The sequence below is a fragment of the Oreochromis niloticus genome, linkage group LG20, assembly GCF_001858045.2.
Source record: "Oreochromis niloticus isolate F11D_XX linkage group LG20, O_niloticus_UMD_NMBU, whole genome shotgun sequence".
Lineage (NCBI taxonomy): Eukaryota > Metazoa > Chordata > Actinopteri > Cichliformes > Cichlidae > Oreochromis > Oreochromis niloticus.
In genome coordinates, this window is record NC_031984.2 from 14,045,430 (window position 1) to 14,069,359 (window position 23,930).

Sequence of the window (23,930 nt, forward strand, 5' to 3'; positions counted from 1 at the left end):
GAACTTGAGTCCAGTGGACGTCATACATGTTTCTCCTGCTGGGGTATAATACAAGTTGCCTACCAGGCGTTCTGGATGAGATCATATCACTGACCCATGAAAAAAAAATTGTAGCTGACTCACGCACTAATCTAAGTTGTGCAACCATGTTTAAATGGGCTGTCAAGGACTTGGATGCGCTGTTTCCTTGGATTCTGTGATCCATGCACTGTAAAGAAGTCACAAATACGCAGAGTAGTTATTCTGAACTGTGCACTAGATGAGACATAAAGACTTCATTTGAGCAGGACATACATATAAGAACCTGGGAGGTCACACAAGAGTGTGACTTGTGCAAATGTGCCTGCATTTGATTATAATAAGCAGAGAATACTAATAATAGGGCAACTGCCTCATCCATGTCATTGATTAGTCAAGGGAGGGCCCTGAAACAAAGTGGTCACTGGGCGATCCGCCTGGCTGATCAGTCTATTCACCAAACCAGGCAGCTTTTGTCTGTTTTTATTCCTGAAGTGACTCTGTGATTCCTTAAGTTTAAACTGAAAAAAACAAAACAAAAAACAAACAAACAACGAAAACACTGAGAAGATAGAATTCACAGAGGAGTCCTTTTTTATCCCGTCTGAAAAATGTAAGCTGTAATACACTTACAGCTTTCTCTAAAACCCCATTGAAAAAGATCACAGACAACATGTGATGCCTATAATGCTGGTATGAGCTTTACTTGTGAGTAAACGTGTTAATCTGGCTGCTAAGGTGCAGGATTTCAAGGTGAATTGTGCAATACGTACAACACAAAGAACAAACGTGATGTTTAAATCGTCCTTATATTCATATAAGACCACATCATACTCGGCACTGTTTTTTCATTGTCGTCATTGGATTGCATTTCCAAACAGACTTACACAACATCAACTTCCTTAATTTTTTTCCTCGGAAAGCACATTTTAGTGTTGTCATTTCTTGTACTTTAGATGAATCATTATGCTCAAAAGGAAGCTGAAAAAGCTGGGAAAAGGTGGAAATAATTCTATAGAAGGCTGTCCCGCCCTTCCCCAAAAAAGAGAGCGGAGGCGCTCCCAGCCAAAGAGTGAGCCCGAACTTTACGCACAACTGTTGCTCAGAAGCACAGCACACCAGCGCTGCAAGATCCCGGAATGCGAGGTAAGCACTTTTAGAAATAAAATTTAAAAAGTACTTGCAAACATGAGTTTCTTTTGATTTCCACTTAGATCTCATGAAACATCACGTGAGCATATGAACAGACGCTTAGATTAAACGCGGTGTATTGCACAGTCTAATTACAGCTAATATTAGTTTGAGTGTTTTGGAATGCCGTTTCTTGTTCTGTCCGGCTAATCTGATGAATGAATTAAAGATTTGGTTATGTAATCTTTATGTGCGGCTCTGTGACTGAGACGTTCAGTCAAGTCAGTTCAGTCAAGGCGGGGTGTTGCGCATCACAAATGATTGTAAATGATTTGGAAGTTTGTGCTTTGCTTTAATAGGTGTGACACTCTGTTTTAACAACCATCAACAAAACGTTTAAATTATGGCAAGTCAGCGCGTTTGCTCCTGCGCAGAGGGCAAAAGCGGTTTTTACAAGTGTTTGCGTGCACGCGCGCGCGTGTCTCGGTGGGCACAAGGGTAAAGGTCAACTTTTGGCTACTGCGTTGGCAAAACACACATATTGAAATGCTTTGCAGGACATTTCCTGAGCTGAGCCGAACATACCGGCCCCCAGACTATTTTTAATTCACAGAAAACAACATTATGATTTCCTTATCAGTGGTCCTTTCCATGTTTAACTTACCATTTCACTTACTATGGGTTTTATAGACAAACAGGCTGAAGCTTTAGTGCTTTTAGGGCTGAGTTCAACACTGCTAAAGCACCGCAACAGAGTGCTGGTTAGAGACTGTAAGATCTGGTAAAATGATTTTGCAGCAGGAGCACAAAGACATCATTGATTCTTTAAATGGAGCTGCAAAGCACTTTGTTGTTCTGCCTGTGCCTGAATTATGAAAAGAAGACATGGCAACAGATGTCACATTATTGACCTGGAGTCCATTGTGATTACATCTAGACTTCATTTTATTACCTTGGCGTAGATGCGTTTCATATTTTTTGAATAGTTACTCAACTTCACATGAAAACAAACTTACAACAAGATTTCAAAGCCATATGTTTAGATAGCATCGAACCCAAGTCAGGTGTTTATCCTTAAGAAAAAGTCATCTTTGAGCATATACTCTTTCTTACCCTCTACAGCAGCTCTTCACTGGGTGGGGATCTGCTCCACAGTGTTGCTGGTGCAAACGTGATAACAGAATAAGCTTCAGGAAGAACTCTGTTTAAGTTAGAAACATTTCTGCAGGAAATAGCTTAAGACAAGTTTGTCATGCAGAACAGTTTTGGGCTATTCTCTAATTTTAAAATCATACTGTTTAGTAGGAAATGTCACATAAGTGCTTTGCACTTGGCACTAGAGCAAGCAGAGAGGAAAAACAGGAAAAGTAAAATAGAAACCACCTGGTTTTCAGTATGCTCTCTGATCTGAAGTCACATCACTTTTCTCACAGGATCAGGTTTGACACACTCTGACTGCATCCTGCCACTCTGTCTCTGCACTGTATTGTATACAAGAAAAGTCCCCAGAACTTTAATGAAAAACATTTATAGCTCCTGTATAATTCTTTGTATAGATCAACGTGTCTGATGTACTTAAAATATTAATTCAGTGTAGGCAGCAGCAAGAAGCACAGTTTGCTGAAAACAATTATTATGGGAAGATATCAGCAAGTGACTCAGTCAATATATCCACCATAATCTAGGGATGCAGACAGGATTTTTAAGAATATACTACATGCATTCAGAAACTCAGAGAACAGAGTTTTGAATACTGAACTATTGTATTGTATGAAGGGTGTTTTTGTTATTGAGCAACATTTTTTTTTCCAAGCACTGAGAAATGTAGCTGGCGTATTATTGCTTATATTTCCCTTAGTCAACATCACCGTTTGCCAAATTTCCATGTGCAATCAAAATATAAACCACAGCTTTCACCCTCCCCGGTGCCAAAACATTAAGCATGGAAAATATGTACATCTGGCATGTTGTCAAATTAAAGCAGACAGGTCATTAAGTGAAAAATATGCTTCTGATAATAGCTGTGAAATTTATATCAATAATCACTGTTTACTTTTACAGGCTAAAGAATGCAAACATCCTTGTCATTTGGAGGCTTATTTTGAAGAAGTGAATACTTTAAAAAAAAAAATCCAAAATGAACATTCAAAGAGCAACATTGTTTCTATGTTCGATGATTTTGTACGTGGACATCTGTCTAAGCCAGAGAGACTGCACAGGTGTGGACTGTCCTGTTCTCCAGAACTGCATCGAAAATGTTTTAGAAAAAGGCGCCTGCTGTCCTAAATGTATACAAAACGGCTGCACCTGTGAGGGGTACCAGTACTATGACTGTGTGAAAGCAGGCTTCAAGGATGGGAAAGTCCCAGAGGGGAAATCTTACTTTGTGGATTTCGGAAGTACCGAGTGCTCCTGTCCTCAGGGAGGAGGGAAGATAAGCTGTCATTTCATTCCATGCCCTGAAATTTCCCCCAACTGCATTGACATTTTACAACCTGCAGATGGATGTCTGCAGTGTGGTCGTATTGGCTGTGCCCATGGCAACAAGAAGTATGAAGCGGGGCACTCCTTTCAGATAGACCATTGCCAAGTTTGCCACTGTCCAGATGAAGGTGGAAGGTTAATGTGCTCACCCATCCCTGGTTGTGACCTCCGCAGTGTTAATAAGCCCATGTGGGTCACAACTACAGAGAACAACAATCCTTTGAGAGACTTTCGAGGCAATCGCAACAGCCAACAAACGAGTCTTGCAGAACCATTTTCCAAGCTGGTGAGGGAAAACACTCTACCGCTGTACAAGCAGGACCCACCCAGTTTTGGCACAGAGGATTATGACTATACTCTGGCAGAGCCAACATCTTCCACTATCCAAAATCTGGCCCAACCACTGGAATCTACTACATTACCACCAGCTTACCCAGAGTCAAGCTCCACTAGCCTCAGCCCTCATGATGAAAGGAGACACAGGCTACAAGAAGTAAGCCCAAATACACAAAGGAGCAAGGAGGATGAGGTTACTCATAATATGGATCCAACTACCACAGGGGGTGAAAACAAAACATCATCACCAAAAGCAACTACAGCCACACAGATAGTGACCACTGGGCACCATAGGCCACAACAGGAAACTGGAGAAAGACCCATGAAACATGGCAGTCACAGAAACAGAGCGGGACAGGATACTCTAAGAGACACAGCACGCACTGCGCGTACCAACAGCCGGCACGTTGGCCACAACAGACAAAGTCAGGGCGACCCCCATTCTGTCTCCAACAAAGGACATGAAAAGGCAGTGGAGCACAGGCAGCTGATTGATAAAGAGGAACAACAGTTATACCCTACAGTTCAATTCAGTCCCACTAGAAGAGCTCCAGTCAGGATGAGAGAGGAAGGCGAGGAGCATCAAAGACAACCTCAAACACTCAGCAGCTATCAGACTCGAGATGCTGAGGCCTACACAGAAAGTAAGTTAACATATAACGCACAGTTTTAAGTAATCCTAACCTTTGATAAATCAAAGCATCCCTACTTATGTGAATTTTCATTGAAGGTATTGAATTTAAAACAAATCTGAAACATGAAATGTTTTTGATGCACTCAAGGCCTGCTTCAAAATAAATCACACCGTGATGATGTACTGATGTAGTCTTTCAAAGGAAATCTCCCTTTCCTTCTCTCACATCCTCTCTCTTTTCAGGAGGAATTTATAATCACTCTATTTTACATGGCAGGGATCCAGGAAAAACAATTGTTCATGGAAAGACTGTTCTCCCAAGATATCATTTATCTACCTTACTCAGAAGGGAAAATTACTATATCTAGTATGTATTCATTTTCATACATTCACATTAAGAATTTTTTTTTTTTATTTCTCTAGAGGTTTCTAAACAGCAACAAATAGTAAGCCAGGCACTGCTTTAAACAAAAAATTATTACATCATAATGCTTCTAATAAGTCTGTGTCTCATATTTTCCCTGCTCCAGTGAGACCACACCACTTGCTTAAATCCTTAATGTGTTTATGAGCATATTCTCTAACAGATCAGTTCCCCTTCGGTGCATATACTGCTGGTCAGAGTACTGGATAGAAAGCAGACGATGAAGTCTGTCTAAGGCAAGTTACACAGCACTAGGAATATGTGAAGTTAGTTTACATATATGCAATAAATCAAAAAGATCTGCACTGCATTCTTTATCTGATAATTACAATTTAATAATCCAAATTTATATCGCTTCGGGTTTAGTGAAGAATTTCATTTCAAGAAAATCTACTTTTTACACGCTTTATGGCTTTAAGGCACTGGTGGGTTCACTATATTATAGATCTTCTATATGAGGTGGGTGAACTAAATTATAAATGGCTAAAAGGGGAGAAGCTTTTAAGAAATCTTACTTATTCCTGGTGTTTTGTCCAGCAAACTGCCATTGAAAGGTGTGTAGTTAAGCTACTTTCCAACTCTATGACTTATTGTTGAGACCTGTCAGAACCAATTTTTCCTTTCAGCACCTGGCCCCTACAGGTATGCACAATATATGCAGAATGCATCTATGTGGTTTTTCTGTTTGAGCGCACTTCAAGAAGTAACTGTGAAACTCATATACAGAGAGGTTACTTATTTGTATCCATAGGTAGTCTGGTGTCCATGATGTGAGTCGTCTATCCTAACATAGAAATTTTTAAGACACTACAGACAGAAGATAAACATAATGCAACACAGCTGAAAGTCTAAGTGGACATAGTGTTTCACCAGCAATAAGGAGCTCAAACTAACTGGTCTGGCTACTCAGTTTGCACGATGGAATGAAGTGAGAGTTCACTGGACTGGACTAAAGGAAGATGTCCAGTTTGGTGACACTTCAAGCACAAACAGGAAAAATCCCAGCTGATAAGGGTCCTGACTAATGCCTTTTTATCAGTGCAATTATCTGAAGATGCCAAAGTTATTTAGACAGCAAAAGAGAAAACATAAATAACAAGGACAGGGCCATTTTTCACAAAACATAAATGAGTTGCCTTTGCTGCGGCCTAAGACAAATGTGTTTGTGCTTTACTTCAGTCAATAACTCCTGCTCATTTGCCTTTTTCCCTTCCCAGACAGATCCAGAATGTGCTCAGAAGGAGGGTGGGATTGTTTAGACTGTTTAAATGCTGGGCTAACCTGGTATAGGATTTCTTGGGGGTTGTACCTGTGTGCAGCATAATACCCATCTGATGAATGAGCCTACTGTTATGGCTTGATTGCCAGGCGCTGCTGCTGCTCCCTCATGAGTCCATGTGATTACCCATCTCTCACGAGGATGCTGGTTTCCCAGTAATCTTCCCAGTAATCACTTCACCCGAAGCGCACCTCTGCACAAATTTACTCTCACTAACTTTCGTTCCTGCTGTAGCAAACACAAACCACAAAACAAAACAAAACGGGAACTGTGGATAAGGCACAAGAGTAAAGGACGAAAAAATATCAGAGGTGAAGTGAAATAACGTGGAGAAGTGCTTGTTTTTACCAACAAAACTGTCACAACATGTTGCATGTGGGCGTGGGGAAGGGAAATGTATAATTTTCCTTAGGATAAAAGGAGGGTGAAATCCAGAATTGGCCACGTGAGACTTCATTCCAACTTCAGTAAAGATCAGTTTGAAGAAGATAGTTAATCTAAGTGTCTTTCAGTTCATTTAATTTTGGCTTGTCTCCCATACGCAACATGCGCTTACTAAAAAACCGCCCGAGCCTCATGTCACCCATGATTATAAATATAGTTGAAAAAAAATTCCAGATGCTGGAAACCACTCATAAAACTCACCCACAGCATAAGTAAAGGGAGATTGTAGAAGAATAACAGGTTTGTGTCTTGCACACATGTGCAATTCTGTCATAAACATATACGCATATGAACAAATACATGTAATCCAAGAAGTAATTGACTATTTCACCTCCAAATGTACAGTCCATACATCCTTTTACACAAAATATTTCATTTATACTTTACTAATACAGAAACAGAATTACTTCTAATGGGACTTTTAAAAATTGGAAAGCACAAATTAGGTATGAATTATTCCCTGCTGTTACTTCTATGTGTCAGGTCCAAAGATTTGTATGGATTTCCTCAGGCAAAACATGGCTAAATTTCCTGCGTTATGGCTTGTGAACATAACTTGGAATCTATAAGGCTCCATGAGGGAGGGGAAAGTAGGTTCAAATTACAAGACTGTGGAAAATAATTTGATAGAGGTGTGCTGCGGAATGTACACTGATGTAGATATAACTCAAAATACACAAAAATGTGTGGGCTGTGATGATGGGTGTTAACACTGGGAAACATTAGGAAGCTATAATTCAAAGTAATTCAATGCAGCAAATAGTGGCAAACCCTGGAAAGTGTGTATTAGTGTTTCACTCAGATTATTTTACCACAAGGAGGTGTAATTGGATTGGGATTTACTGTGCAAAACTATCACACAATGTGACAACCCTTCAGGGCTTCCATGACTACAAAAAGTCTGTGAGCCAATAATCCCACGATTATTGGCTCACAGTCTCGGGGGAAATTAAGGCCAAAGTTGAAAATAATTGAAACCTGAAATGTCTGTTTTGGAAATGAAATCATAGCATGCGAGTCATCCCTGTTATGTCACAGCCAGCTGTTCTTGGATAGCGCTTGTGTGTTTCAAAAGACACGATATCTCTGCAAGTACTCATGTAGAAGTGGGGAAGAACATTGTGTCACCTCCTCGGGTGCTTAACCCCAACCTACGCACAAACACACACATCTCCTCATGCTTTAAAGCTTTCAGCATAAATCATCTGGCATGTTCAGCCTCATGAGTTTGCATGTCGGCGCTGTTTTTCCTCAGCGCTGGTCCTGATCTCTCCAGCCCACCTGTCCAAGTGCACAAAAGAAGAGACACACGAGCCTTGATTAGTGGCAGCGCGCTGCTTTATGACACTTCCAGACATGTTGAGAGTTGCCCATTTTGTTTGTTATTCTAGCTTCATATTTTCTGAGGGTGTGATGTCACCAGTTCTGGATTTGGACAAAAGTGAAGCATCTGGTGTTAATGTTACTTTAATGGACAGATATAATGACAAGCCTGGAACAGAGAGATGACGCTAAGCCACCTTTCAAGTGCATCTTGAATCGCTGTCGTGGAAGCACAATAATTAGCTTAGTTAATTATTGCACAGCTGAATGGAAAATGTTGCTACACAGGCTTAATTATAAGGACTGTCAGAGAGAAAGGAAGAGACTTGGTTTGACTAGATACATGTTTGGCTGATATAGTTTATCATTGTTTTTGCCCCCAGTAGCTATTTTCATGAAACATAATCTCCTACAGACGCAAAATCCTTTTGAAACATGATGATGAGCTGTATGTATACATCCCGCATTTTGATTTGACATGTGGAATTTATGCTTGTTTGTTACAAGTGGAGTGATTCCACTTGGAGAAAATGAATAGGAGGCATAAGGAGAGGGTGAATAATTACGTTCTCCGTCGTTCTCTGTCTTTTAATATACTTCCAGACAGGTTCAAAAGGACTTGTTTACCTGCACGGCGTGCATACAGATACTGTAGTTGTGTATCAAAGAGGCATCATGCCTTTCAAGGTTTAGATTTCCTCATTTTTAAACCCTTAAATTATGCAGACTGCAGCATTCACTCACCCTGCTATGAGTAATTGCCTCGGCCTTATTATACAGGTAGGTCAGAGAGAAATAGTTCAATGAAAATAAGTGAACATGGAAGTTAAAAAGCTAAAGTGGCTTCAGGCATGCTTGATTTCTCTTCTGAGCTTCATCTCTTTAGAAAAGACTTTTGCTTGGTCTTTCCTCTCTATGACCCCTGCCCTTACTTATGGCTTATTTTCCAAACGACCATGCTGCAAGAGACCAATTAGAGCTCTCTGAGAGGGGTTTTTAAAAAAATCTTAAAAAAAATAAATAAATCATTTTTACCATGCTCTGGTATCCTCTGCTTTGATTCAGACTTAACTGAATTGTTTTCAAAACACAGAATGGATTACTATTTAATCTTGCACAGACATTAACAGTTCCCAGAAGACGAAGTCTAACTTTCATCACCACCAATGTAATGTTGACACAAGTCGCTTTGACTTAAATATATCGTCAAATATTGAATAGAGTGGGTAGCAGCATTTTTTTTTGTCTCAACTTTGAATAAGAAAATGTGATTTGCAAAATTAGTGTTAATTGGATGAGTAAAAAAAGGAAAACATAGCCATTGCTTGGTGTGGATTTTATGATATTTATAATCTTGCAAGGTGTGACAGGCTGAGAAGACTTAAATGCAAAGAGTTTTGTCTTGTACAGTAGTGCAGGGGCCACAAATCAGCACAGGAATGCGCTTCCCTGTTATTCAGGAAACACATATAAGCTCTTTTTTTCCTCTGTAAACCGAATCATGTGTTTTTGCTCTGTCTGCTCTCAGTTTAAAATGAAGTGCTAATATGTTATCCCTTTATTCTGATCCAGCAGTCATCAAATAGGATTTTACAAAAAAAAAAAAGAGAAGCTAATTTTATAGAGTCTTGGGTTTCCTACTTTTTGTTGCCATTTAAAGTGAGAGCAGAGTCAAGGAGTCTGAAAAGAAAAAAAATGCACACACACACACACATACACACTGTAATTGCTATTCTCAGCATGCAGTCACCGAATCTAGCAAACTCTGTCCCGCAGGAGATGAGATTTGATTGTATTTCAGATATCAATAACCACATTTTTACAGCATCTTGCTGACGGGATTCTTAGATAAAAATGATGTACAATTTGAATCCAGTGATATGCATGATGTCAACATTATTTTATGTGGCTTGAAACCCTGGCACATTGAGCAGGATAAATCTGGATCTTGGTGTTTGTGTTTTATTACAGTGTCTGCCAAGGAGCAGCTGAAAACCTGCTGTGAGACAGGGGCGAAATTGGCTTCAGCTAATGGTCACTGTAACAACATGGAACCACCCGCAAAAGATATGCACTCGATGTGCTTGTAAGAGCATTATTACGTAACACCGATCTACTTCACTGAACATATCAGAAGAATATATTTCTCACCTCATTAAAGGGCACAAAAGACATAATGACAAAGTAATCTTCACATTTCGTTACAACGAGGTGTTTTCTTGCATGATTAATCACATTTTAGCTCACTTTTCTTTGGTGATGCTGAATGATTCTTAGAGGTAAATATTAAGATTTTCATTTCAGTTTCTCCCTCTAATAGAATTCACAAAAACCTGGAAACACAGTCCTGTCAGCTCTGTGGTAACACTCTCTGAAAGAATTGTTGCCGCTGGAAGGCCACAGTTGCAGTCCAAACACTTCTGCAGTCATTTCTCATGTGTGCTTTTCTCTGTCAGGACTGCCCAACAACAGTGCTGCCTCGGTTCCCTGAGAGAAAGTCGGTGCTTGGCTGGAGTGAATGCAGCCAGAGCAGGAAATATGTGCAGAGAAGATGCCAGCAATAAATGTGGGATTGATTCTTACAAGGCAAGTATATGTGACCAGGTAACCTGGCAAACACAGTTCAGCACGGCATTTGCCAGTATTTTATTTTATTGTAGATGTCCACTGAGATTTACTGGTGTTGTGCCAAATCCTTGTTATTTAATCATCCTATTTAATCTAGACACTAATTTGGGGCCTGATACAACACCAGATTCCCACAGTCTTGCAAACTTTATTATCTTCACAGCAGCCCTAGACATGTCAGATTTCGATTCTATGAAACTGTGTGAACATGGCATCATAATTAAAGTTGTCAAAAAAGCAGCAGGCAGGAGAGACATTGAGGCAATCAGTGAGGTCCATTCGCGATGACGGTGTAACCATTATATGTCCAGATGCCCAAAGTAACTCATTTGCTACCTGACCTGTTGAAGGAAATCAACCCATCTGTTCAGAGGCACATGAGCAGCGTGAGGCCATTACTGGCACTATGCTGCTGTACAGGTGTTAAATATTGGCTTTCACCACCTTTTCGAGGAACCCCTGTAGTTTTAGTAATATTATTCCATCTACAACCACGCTACATCACAGCAATCATTACTTCAGTTTTATGTTTCCCCATACTCCCGGGCACTTGCAGCAGTAATCTTGCTGAGAGCTAGAGGGAAAACGAGTAAGAGCCCACACACAAGGGGAGAGTTGCCCCAAATTCAGACTTGTAACTACTAAAGATCAATCCAACAAGATGAAAAGCTCGTGGCTCTGTGAATTTCTTTGCACAGCAGTACTCTTGGCTAAATGCTAACAGGAGTCTGTTAATGTGCTTACAATAATAAAAGTCTTCAAAGAATTTAGAAATGAGTATTTAACACAAAGACATCTGAGGCTAAGGGAATCTAATTGATTTTCACGGTGTGAGAAAACTATCCGACTCGATGATGGCACAAGAGGAAAGGTTAAGGGATATTTATCTGGAGGGGAACATAAATCTGTGTATGAAATTTTAGGGTAATTATTACTCCAGTTCTCTGAAAATAGCCCATAAATAGCAACAGTAGCAACAGAGAAACAGTCAGGAACAGTCTGGTGACTGCCAGTATTACAAGTATACGCTCACTAGCCATGTCCTGCCAGTAACAGGTCAGACCCCCTTTTTACTGTCAAAACCATAAATTTAAGAAGTTGCTGAAGATATTTAGTCTATGTTGTCATGGCAGGATCACACAGTTGCTTCAGATTTGTCCACTGCACATCTATGATGCCAAATCCTGCACTCATTGAGCTCATTGTCATGTTCAAGAAAGCAGTTTGAGATGATTTGAGCTTTCTGACATGGTGTGTTACTTGGCTGGATGCAGACGTTAGAAGATGAGTACACAGTGGTCTGCAACATTACTCTGGTACACGGTGGTGTTTTAACTATGTTCAGATGGTGTGAAGTGTGAAAACATTGCCCACACCATTACACCACTCCTGGCATGAACTGTTGATACAAGGCAGGATGGATCCATCATTTCGTGATTTTTACACTAAATTCTGACCCAACATCTGAATAACGGAGCAGAAACTGTGACTCATCAGGCTGGGCAATATTTTTCCAATCTCTATTGTCCATTTTTGGTGAGTCCGTGTGAACTGTAGGCTCAGTTTCCTGTTCAAAGCTGACAGGAGTAACACCCAGTGTGATTTTAATTTTGCTGTATGTTCAGAGATGGTCTTCTGCATTACTTGGTTGTAACGAGTGGTTATTTGAGTTACTATTCCCTTCCTACACCTTGAAGCAGTCTGGCTGCTCTCATCTGACCTCTGGCATCAGCAATGCATTTTTTGTCCAGATAACTGCTGCTCACTGGATATTTTCTCTTTTTCAGACCCGTTTCTGTAAACCCTAGAGATAGTTGTGTGGGAAAATCCCAGTAGATCAGCAGTTTCTGAAATAATCGGACCAGCCTGTCTGGCACCAGTACTAATACCACATCCAAAATCACTTAAATCACCTTCTTCATCATTCTGGTGCTCAGTTTGAACTTCATGTCCACTTGCTGCCATGTGATTGGCTAATTATATGTTTGCGTTAATGAGCAGTTGAACAAATTAACCTAAAGAAATGGCAAATGAGTGTCTTTATCCTCTGGAAACCATTAATCAGGTCTCTGCAAAACAAATCCACAAAGTACAACACAAATCTCGATATATTTTACTATAATTTAGTGCTACTGGCACTATGTAGAGTCAAGGGAAAATATGTAAGATTAATTATATAGGCAGCATGCATGCCCACCAAGTTTCTGGAAATGAGTCCCATTTCAAACATTTGACTAAAAAAACAATTTGCAGAGCTACTAGAGGAGATGTCAGGGTCTCATTAAAAGCACAAAACATTATCCTCAGGGACCATACTCTCTGTAAAACAAAATAGATTAATAAAAAAATGTAATTTCCCTGTTTGGCAATGCAGCTGACCTACCAGTTGAAATATTAAAACTGCCATTATTAGACCCACATTGCCGGGAGAACAAATCATGCATATGGGATGGACCACAGTATGTTTTGTTTTTCACAAAGTGGGTTTTAGACTCGTTTCCATGTACCGCGGCTACTTTCAAAACTTACACAAACCCCAACTTCACGTTCAAAGGCTGTTTGTGTGAACTGCAGGAGTGCTGCACTTGCTGCTCCCTTGGGCTGCAGTTCCGCAGTGAGGGGCATCGCTGCGAAGCCCACCACTACCTGGATTTTCACTGCAGACACATCTTTCTAACCTGCTGCGAGGGGGAGGAGGGGAGGACTGCGAATCAAGATGGCCGGCACACTATCAGAGAAAGGCCTCCTTTGAACTTTACTCCACCACCAAAAAAAGGTATTCTGAACAAATATTGACATGCATGAATTCACATTGTGAAAGGCATGCTTCAGGTTGAAAGCAGGAGTATTAACGGGAATCCGGCAGTGCCTGGTACCAGTTTTAAAAACAAACCAGGTCATTTTATTTTATCAATCTTTTTTATCAACTTTGGTAAAAACATGGTATTTCTCCAATACTGAGAAAGAAACCAGCTGAAAGAAACATATAATAACCAAATGTAATATAATTATAAGAGATTTAGTGTGTACCTGCTTGCACTGTATTCATTTCTATTCTAGTAAAACACTGTTATTGGAAGTTACCATACACTGATTTTCTTTGGCTGCTACGGGTTGACAGACATTCAGTTCATTGCATGGCTAAATCTTCAGCAGAATTAGAAATACAGCACGTGTTTTGGTGGAGTTTATTTATCTTACACCGGATTGATTTTCATAATAGCCCACCGAAGAACTTGTTTGGGATGCAAACAGTGTCATCTGTGACTGTTGTCCTGTGCAGTCAGCCCTGCAAAAATAAACCCTACAATATAAACTAATAAAATAAATCCCCCTTACTACTATGTTCCATGTAAATATTGCAGGTAATTAACAGGTTTTGTCCTTGATGATATGCAATGGCTTGTGAGAGTAACAGCTGCTCTCTCCTTGTGCTGTAGTATCGGACAGCCCGTATCGCAGAGAGGCCTTCTCCATTGATCAAGGGCAGAACGGCGAAAATGCAGTGGAGAGTCCTGTTGAGGTGGAGGATATGGATGAGTGCCTCATATATGAGGGCAGCATCTGCCACCACATCTGTGTTAACACAATAGGCTCCTTCCGGTGTGAGTGTAACCCCGGATATGTGCTGCAAGAGGACACTTTCTCTTGTCTGCAAGGTATGTAAAGATCACCAATCTTTTTCTGTCACACTAAATACCACAAGACCTTTCTAGTGATAGCAACACATGGGGAAAAGGCTCTCTCTGCCATTTGCTTTTTTAAAGCAATGATTTACAGTCTGCATGCATCCCAGAGAGAGCCCATTTATCTACACATTCACTGTGTATTATTTTCCTGGCCTGTTGAGTTCCTTCCTGTCTGCAAGGCCTGATAGTGCCTAATAATAATTATTCTATTCATACAACATCCCTTTCCTGACTGACAGCAATGGCCAACTAGTCACATCTCTGCTGTCGTCAAACGGGATTTAGCTGAAGAGAAAGTTTTTCCACGTTGTTTGAAATGTTTATTTTTTTCAAGACAAAAGTGAAGATCTGCTCAGATTCACAGTTCAGGAGTATTTTTAGATAAGACTGTGCAACGTACCGGCCTTTAATCAACACTGGCTTTTACCAACAGAAGCCTGTCTCAACAGGATACTAATGCTAGAGCTCTCAGCAAATTACAGTGAGCAATGGGCCTCACTAATAAAACCAAATGTTTGTCTGCAGGCAGTGTTTTTTCCTGTCTCACCTATATTGCTATTACAACTTTCATCCGTAGCCACTAGCCTCATATCATCCTAAAACGCAGGTATTGCACAAGATCTAAGTCTCGAAGACCTTTGTAGATGGAGAGGTGGAATTTGTGATTATAGAGTAATTCATCGCTTTTGTCTTGACATTATTCATGTTTGTGCAGAGACGGTGGATGAGGAGAACAGACTGCAGGAGGTTGACAGAGCAGCAGTGGAACCCACCTCTCCACCTCCGCCGTCAGTCCTACTCGACCCCTGTGAAGGTTAGAAATGCAGTGCTTGATAAATGGAGAGAGAGCTGCAGATCTGGTGGCTCACAGTGAGCACGCTCATTCATCTGGAGACCGGAACATCCACCTTAATGCCGCTGAATATAACTCTCCCTTTCCATCACATGTGATTGTGCTGCAAATGTCAAACACAAGTGGCATTTTGGAGTTAGTAATTCATTCTTCATATCATAATGAGTGCCATGTCACATTTTGTTGCTCTTGTTTGGTTTCCATGACACCAGGGTGGAGGTCCACCACACTGTGAGCCAGTAGTATGAAATTGAATATGACCAGGTCAGCAATCAACCTGGAAACCTGGAAGAAAATAAGCAAACGGCATTACAGTAAACAGAGTGGGGTTTTTTCCTCTCCAACACAAGCGCTCCTCTGTTTCTGCTGAAGTAGTGCTGTGTGTAATGATAATGCAGTGCATTTCATTTGACCTGACTACATGGTATTATTTTCAGAAAACAGCATCTGTGAGCAACAGTGCACTCCAGTGGGCGGACAGCCCCAATGCTCCTGCTCGCCAGGATTCTCTTTGAGAGCCGACGGCCGCTCGTGTGAAGGTAAGGAGGTAAAATGTTGAAATAATGCAGAAAAACTTTGAAGAAGTGAAAGATTTGCATTTGCAGCACTCATTTTAGTTTCTTCTTGAGCTCCCAGACATTTGGTTCCAGCTGAGAAGTTTCTTGGCAAGACTGTCTACCACTGTTTTGTCTCTTCCGCTCATCAGCACCTATAGATTTGCAGAGGAGATACAGCCCGAATCCCTTTCACTTTTAGCCACCAAGTGGAAAAGAAAAAGAAAACATAAGTGGAGAAGTTTTGATCTTCCAAAGGGATTATCCCAACTATCCATGCATTATCACAATATAGCTTAGCAGCTGCATACCATACCTCTTATTTACATTCAGAATGGACTTTTTATCCTTTTTATCCTGAGTCTGATCAGCTACTGCACTATGTGTGTAAGCTCTTTCCCTGGGGATCTATCTTTAAGCTATAACCATTGGTCTGTTCTCTACTTGGCAGCAGCAAACTGTGACAGCAGCCACTGTGGCAACAAATTTCTCATTGTGTGGATTTTATACCCAGTGGTCTTACTCCTAATCTTTCTCTTGGAGGAGGGTCTGACCTGTCTCTTTAGTCTGCGTCAAACTGCTGATTGTCAGATACCAGACAAAGACATATTTTTTTTCTCCCCACATCTTGTCTGGTTCTCTAAATCTGTGCATCTTCTTCCTTGCACTTCTCATTGTTTATTCTCTTTCTTCACACTCTCACATTTGTCCTGATTCTTTTCTTTTCAAAATCCAGACACAAATGAGTGTTTGTCTCCACATGCCTGCCAGCTGAATGAGCGCTGCATGAATACTGCAGGGAGTTATGTCTGTCAGAGACCGATCACCTGTCCGCCTGGATACCAGATCAACAATGACATTTGTGAAGGTACACTGCACCTTATCAGCATTAACCAGCATCAATGTATTTACTTACATCCACAGTGAATATATTGTAAATAGCAGCAAGGGAGTATGTGAACTCCTGTGTTAGTACAATGTAATGAAACTACACTGTTCCAGCACAATCACCTTTATAAGCCTTACGAGTATTCACCCTTCACCTTAAATCACCCTGTAATTATGAAATTTTAAGCACACAGTAAGCTTGAATAACAAAAACCCCCCAAAACAACTAAACATGAAGGATCTACCTTTTTCTATAGTATTTCTTGCTGCTAACTGTATGAAGAGCTTCCAAGATCAAGGGTGGGTGGTGCCCAACTTTGGTATGAAATAGTAAACCTCCCTATGCGTCTCATTATTTCCATGCACCATAAATTGGGCCTGTGCAGTGGTCTCCTTCATAAAGCACCAGCAGTGTTCAGGAAGAAGGGCCTCTAAGATCAGTATTAGTAGTATTTGAAACTGCGGATGGATTTCGAGCAAGGAGACTCAGCTAATCCGTATTCCTTGTGAATGTAAAGGATCTTCAGTCGGGCAAAACGAGCATTTAAGAAGAAAGTAAGCCTCCAAACAGATCATTGGCTCTGAAGTAACAACATTATCCAAAGCGGGTTGGGAACAATCAGACCAGCAAAATTAATGATAGTCTGTCAAAAGCACACAGACCTTTTCTTTCTTTTAATTTGTCACACAATGTGCCAAGAATGTGGCTGTCTTACCCTAGGTAAGATAATGCAAAAACATCTTTGTGCCGTGCTACTTACTCCAACTTAATGTCTTACCATGATGCTATAATGAAACACTCATTTAGCCTCCTCACACAAATGAAGCACATTCAGCCCTCAAAAAGAAACAATGCTTTCCTCCCTCATCTGGGAAGTGAATGACTCAGTTAAGACCAGAAAATTAATTGTGCAATCTTGCATCAGTGCTCGCTGTCTTGCCGTTGATTTTGAAAATCTTGGCTCATGATGAGCAAATAAAGACTTTTCCCATTATCAAATACAAAGCACTTGATTGCGCATTTGTAGCTGCAAACAGAAACAGCTAGCAGCAAATGTAGCATGTAGTGCAAATTTGCCGGTATTTTAATATTAGGAGATTAAAAACATATGTAGCCCACAGCTAACCCAGGGTTCCACTGCAAAAATTACATTTCTCGTTTTCAGCACCCAGAGCAGGATGGGGAGAATAAAACTAGACAATATTAACAATAATTTGTCAAAATAACTTTTTTAAAATGTGACCTCTGAACATGGTTGCATTACCTAACTCTACAGTATCTAGTAGTATTGTATTTAATTTTTAAAAAAGTGAAACATGGAGAAAACTGACTGGTTAAATCGTCTCTCACAGCAGCATGCGGAGTCTTTGACCTTTCAAGGTTCCTTGATCCCTCTGACTTCACTGGGAGGGGAAATCACTACCAGTCTCTCACACATTTATCCTGCTTCCTGCTTTTTTCTCTGCCTTTCCGTTGGTGTCAGGCTCACTCAGCTTCTTGCTGAGTCTGCCAGGTTTGTGTCAGGAGCGAGATGCTCAATCACTATCTGCTGTTTAGAGACCTATCCTGTGTCTGCAGGGCTGCCAGGACTAGTTTAGGCCTCTGTACAGCAATTGCAGTGGTGAAATACTGCACACCTACTTGAAAACACAAGACTTCTGTGAATTATTTTCATGCACAGACATACACAAACACGTGTGTATTTATTTGATATTTTGAGAGTATGATTTCCCTCCAGCTTTGCTTCAAACTGTGGCAGCAGATGTGAAAAGCTTTGAGTAGACAGGTGTTATGGGACTCTCGGGGAATATACCGCAGTGTTCACTCACGCAATGCACAGGAGACTTCTGTTGGTTTGGCTAGATGTGCTAATCAGGTTAATATACCTGAAGGGTCTTTTGTTCATAACAGCTTTTTAGTATACATATGATTTCTAAGTTGTAATTACTTCTTTTAGCCTTGACTTAGAGTGCTTTATGATCAATGAACAGCAGCAAAAGTCAAACACTTGATCTGCCGTTTAACCAGAGTGCCATCCAGTGGTAAAATGTGCTATTACAACTTCTCTGGAATTAATAATTTCTCCTGTCCCCATTAAACCCTTTCTTCTCTCACAGACATCAATGAGTGTGCACAGAGAAGCCATAACTGTGGAGATGGCTTTGACTGTGTGAATACAGAGGGCTCTTTCAGATGCAACCCCAAAACTCGATGTCCTGTGGGCTTTAGCCACAACATGCAGGGCAGGTGTGTAGGTAAGAGAAACCAATAAATGTCCTTGCTGGACCTGCAGCGCTTAGTTCACTGTGTTTTGTCTGTTACAGGTGTGATAGAAAAAATTTTATTTATTACAAAAAGTGAGCAAAAGATATAATTTCTTACAATCTCCCTACATGTACAGAGACTCATATCATCATTTTCACCTTTTTCTCTTATGTTTTGTCCAACTCCAAAATGATCGATATTGCTGCAGATTTTAATCACATATTTTTCTCTATGTTTTTATTTTGCTTTATTTCTTCCATTTGTTTAAAAAAACAAATGTTTCTTTGTTTCTTCCTCAGACTAGTTGTAAATACCTTTTTCTCAATATTCTGCTTATATATATATATTTTGATTTTGATTGAGTTCTACTACTAATAAGAACAAAATAAAACAAAATGAACAAAACTTACTTGGGTTAAAATCGGGGAGTTGCTCAAACAGAAGATGGTCCAAAAATTCAGAAAGACAAATCCAAATACTGACAACAAGGATGCAAGGAAACTAAATCCAAAACACAGGAACATGGGGTAAAGACCAGCCAGGGAATGCTGGGAACACAGACTGACAAAAGATAATCAGAAGACGTGAGCCATAAATATGTAGAGAACTTAAATGGGTAAATCTAAACAAAGGAGGCCAAGGAAAAAGAGACACACAGAGAGAGAAGTCATTAAAATTGGCAAACCATAACAATTTTTTCATTGTTTGTTTTTTTTCTTTTTTCTTTTCCTTTTAAAGAGATTTCTTATCTTGTTTCCAAACAAATGAGTGAATCCGGGCAGATGCACCAACAGAAATTTCCCCACAGGTGAATCATAGTGCGGGAAGATGCACTGTTGTATGTCATGCAGGTGAATCAGCAGGGCTGCAGTGACAGAGGGGTTAAATGCCACACAGACATGAGATCAGAGAAGTTGCTGTTAGGGGGTGCAAAGGGGTGGATAAAAGCCAATCCTATGTCCTCCTCCAGTACAAACTGATGCTGTGGAATTAGCCCCCAGGGGCAGGAACTGAGGCATGTCGAGGCAGAAGACGCCGCTATAAAAGGAGTGTGAAAGAAATGCTCTGAGAAATGAGAAAATGGAGAAAATGTCTGACACACACACACACACACACACACACACACACACACACAAAACAACAACAAAGTTATCCAGAGGAATGCAACTGTGTGATGTGTGGCTGCTTTGATATCACAGCAGTACAGTGTGGCTAAAAAGCTGCACTCTGGTCTCAGGACCCTTGTCTTTGTGCCTTTGGGGCTTTCCTCTTCTCCTCCCTTTCTTAAAACGTATCTTCCTCCCCCCTGTGGTGTCCTCAATGCCAGACGTTGACGAGTGTGGTGCTTTGACCCAGCCGTGCAGTCCAGGATTTAACTGCATCAACACAATGGGATCCTACATTTGCAACAGAAAGATAACATGTAGCCGTGGCTATCATGCTAGTCCTGATGGCTCCAGATGTGTTGGTAAGATTCATACTGAAACGCATTGTAAACAAACAACCTTACATGTGCAGACTTAAGGTCAAAATCAACATGTCTTGTATGCATGTCTTGTTTAAACAGATGCTATTCATGAATATCATTTCTGCCTTTTTTTTCCTTTTTTTTTGTTTTATAAATGATGCCTCTTTTAGATGTGGATGAATGTCAGAGCAACGTAAATCGATGTGGAGAAGGCCAGCTGTGCCACAATTTACCTGGCTCGTATCGTTGTGAATGCCGAACAGGCTATCAGTATGATTCATTCAGAAGGATGTGCGTAGGTATGAAGGACATTACATATGTAATCTGAAGAAAAAGTTCCTATTTTTTCCTTGCGCCACTGTACAGCAATCCCTCTGGTCTGGCTGCCTCTTCTTCTCCCCCTATTTATTATTCTGTTGTGGGAGAGCTGCTGCTGTTTCCCAGCCTCTGCTGTTGGCCTCTGCAGTAGCCGCTGAGCTACCCATCACGTCTCCTGCAGCAGAGGACTTTGTCCTACCCCGGCTGTTTGGAACTCACTGTGTTGTGACTCTCATAATAATGGACTCTACACGTGTGTTTAGACTATCAGTAGACAGATGGTCCCCTCACATCGCACTCTCGTTAACATGCACGCAAGCACGCACAGGCATGCATACACGTACGCATTTGAGCAGGACAACAAACCTTCACATGCCTGGTTGCGTGCACCCACTTGCACACATGGATGCAAACTCACAAACGCAAAGTGCACTCACCGAAGTATGATGATGATGCTGCCTCTTTCTTTCAGATATAAACGAGTGTTGGAGCTACCGAGGCCGTCTGTGTGCCCAGACCTGTGAGAACACCCCAGGCTCCTATGAGTGCTCTTGTACCTCTGGTTTCCGCTTATCTGGTGATGGCAAGAACTGTGAAGGTGTGTATGTGTTAATGTCTGCCTGTACGGGTGTGTTTGCATCAGTCTGTGCATGCTGACACATGTCACTGAAGATTTTTGTGCATTTGTGCATAAAAATATGTGTTCTTGTGTATTTTTTGAGACACCATGCTTGTATGCATTGATAGACAGGTTGCAAGGCTGAGCAGATGTCAAAGCTGGGCACAGCACAACATGTGCTGGTTAGCTGCATTAGTGTATTGTACTGTGTATCATGCCATGCCTTCAAGCAGGAACCATTAAAACCATAATTGGCTTCATAACAACATCTTGTTTATATGTTAGGATAAAAACATTGAAACTGCTTTGATCAAGTCACTTGTGACAGTAATGAGCTCTAACCTCTAATCTCCAGATGTGAATGAGTGTCTGGCCAACCTATGCAGTCAGGAGTGTGCCAATGTCTATGGTTCCTACCAGTGCTACTGCAGACAAGGCTACTACCTTAAGGAGGATGGCCACACCTGTGAAGGTGCAGCATGCTCTATTACACATTGCAAGCACCGTGTTTATACAAAAAGTTTGTTTAGACAAGTTTATATATCAATTTGACATGATTTATCCTCCTTGTCATGCAGACATTGACGAATGCTCCCAGAGCATTGGCCATCTGTGCACCTATAAGTGTGTGAATATTCCAGGCAGTTACAAGTGTGCTTGTCCTGACTATGGGTATACCATGTCTCCAAATGGACGATCTTGCAGAGGTGAATACCCCTCCACAACATGCATGCGCTCACTGTACTGCAGCCGCCTCAGAGCAAGTGTACCCCATCGAGCTTCGTCCTGAAACTGACTTTAAAAATGGCTCAGCACCCACTTATGTAGCATACACTAATGGTTTTGCTCAGATAAGTATAATTGTTGGTTGGTGCAGTAATTACACAGCCTGTAAAACTTTATTGACCTAAAAATCTTGTCAAACTAATTCGATTTTTTGCTTGAATAGTCTTTTCCCCACAAGGAGATTTTTTCCCCTCCATTACCCTGTGACTAACCAAATTGGTGACTAAACCAGCTGTTGTGCATAAACTGTCTGTTTTAGATATCGATGAGTGTGCCACAGGGGCCAATAACTGCTCCTTAGCTGAGACGTGCTACAACATTCAAGGAGGGTACCGCTGCCTTTCTTTTACCTGTCCGGCAAACTACCGAAAAGTGTCTGACACGTAAGTCAAAACATGCCTTAAAGAATTCTATTCATTTGGTCTTTGTAAAGATTTACAGTGTCTATGGTTTTTTGGGTGGGCCGGGTGGGCATATCCCTACTTTGATCAGTTCAGGTGCACAGGTCTGATTGTGAGCATTCAAGCCCAGCCTAGCTTTTGTTTAAACCTTCTGTTTGTGAAGGATAACCAATTAGAAGAATTATACCTTAAACGCAGGGTGTCCTGTAAGAGAGAGGAGTCAAAATGGCTTGTTTGAATGAACAAATGCACAACACAAAGTACAGAATAAATATAGAATAATTTTGAAATGTAGTTTTTTTTTTACCTGTAACAAATTCAGATATGGAGCTACATTGGCAAAATAGGGCCAGTCTGCATTTAAAACAGTCTGTCTTAAAGTCATCTTGAAGTGTCTTGCTTGCTTGATAAAGGTGCTTTACAAAAAAAGTTTTCCTTTCTTTCTCCCTCATAGACGCTGTGAGCGAATCAGCTGTCCTAACTACCTGGAGTGTCAAAACTCTCCTCTAAGAATCACCTACTACTACCTCAGCTTCCAATCCAACATCATCATCCCTGCTCAGATCTTCCGCATCGGACCCTCTCCTGCCTATTCCGGAGACAACATCATTGTCAGTATCACAAGCGGAAATGAGGAAAACTACTTCAGCACAAGGAAGCTGAATGCCTACACGGGTGCCGTGTTCTTAAACCGTCAGGTTCAGGGTCCCAGGGATTTCCTAATCAACGTAGAGATGAAGCTATGGAGACAAGGCGCATTTACCACCTTCCATGCCAGGTTATACGTCTTCATCACAGGCAACTTACTTTAACAGCTGGAATTGTGCTGTGGCCAATATGGACCTTTAAGCAATTCCTTAGGACTCATCTTTAGCACTGTTTAACAATACCACTGTCACTAATGTCCAGCAGAAGTTATTATTAAAGCATGACTATAGAAAATTATGGAAAGAAGCTTTCTACTTTGTGCCCCTTAAACATTACATCTTTTCAAAAAATCTTCAAAGTCTTAGCCGGAAATAACACATTTGGGTATATGAAATATTTAAATACCACAAAAGTGACGCTTTTTGCAAAATTATAGACAATGACCAAGCTTCTGCCACTTTTTATATATCCACTTTCTGCTGATATCATTGCGTTTAATGGCAATTTGTAGGTTCACAGCTTTGATAAAAATGATTTCAGAACAGCTGTCCAATTTCTTTTACTGTGCACTGCTGCTTTTGTTCTGTCTTTGATGCATTTTAAAAATATATTTAATCCTTCATTGTATGTTAAATTTTTATATCTCTGTACCTCTCAGACATATTATGGATGGATGTATCATATTTTTTATGCTAAACCCATAAACAACAAAGTATTTTAGTAAAATATTTAAAAACCA

The 23,930-nt window shown here is 40.7% G+C and overlaps 1 protein-coding gene across 2 annotated transcripts; it reads left to right on the top strand.

The window, feature by feature from the left end:
• The first annotated feature begins 1,028 nt into the window (after nucleotides 1-1,028).
• On the top strand, nucleotides 1,029-23,930 carry LOC100711531 (fibulin-2). 2 transcript variants are annotated; one of them, XM_005448673.4, is made up of 18 exons: nucleotides 1,029-1,164; nucleotides 3,211-4,613; nucleotides 4,881-4,970; nucleotides 10,045-10,159; nucleotides 10,530-10,659; nucleotides 13,276-13,477; nucleotides 14,142-14,360; nucleotides 15,106-15,204; nucleotides 15,681-15,782; nucleotides 16,534-16,665; nucleotides 18,804-18,941; nucleotides 20,279-20,419; nucleotides 20,590-20,718; nucleotides 21,210-21,335; nucleotides 21,712-21,828; nucleotides 21,935-22,063; nucleotides 22,402-22,525; nucleotides 22,998-23,930. In XM_005448673.4, the coding sequence occupies exons 2-18, from the start codon at nucleotides 3,287-3,289 to the stop codon at nucleotides 23,353-23,355; spliced, it is 3,678 nt and encodes a 1,225-aa protein (XP_005448730.1). In that variant the 5' UTR covers nucleotides 1,029-1,164; nucleotides 3,211-3,286; the 3' UTR covers nucleotides 23,356-23,930. The 2 variants fall into 2 exon arrangements, with proteins under 2 accessions (XP_005448730.1, XP_005448731.1); XM_005448674.4 differs by lacking the exon at nucleotides 4,881-4,970.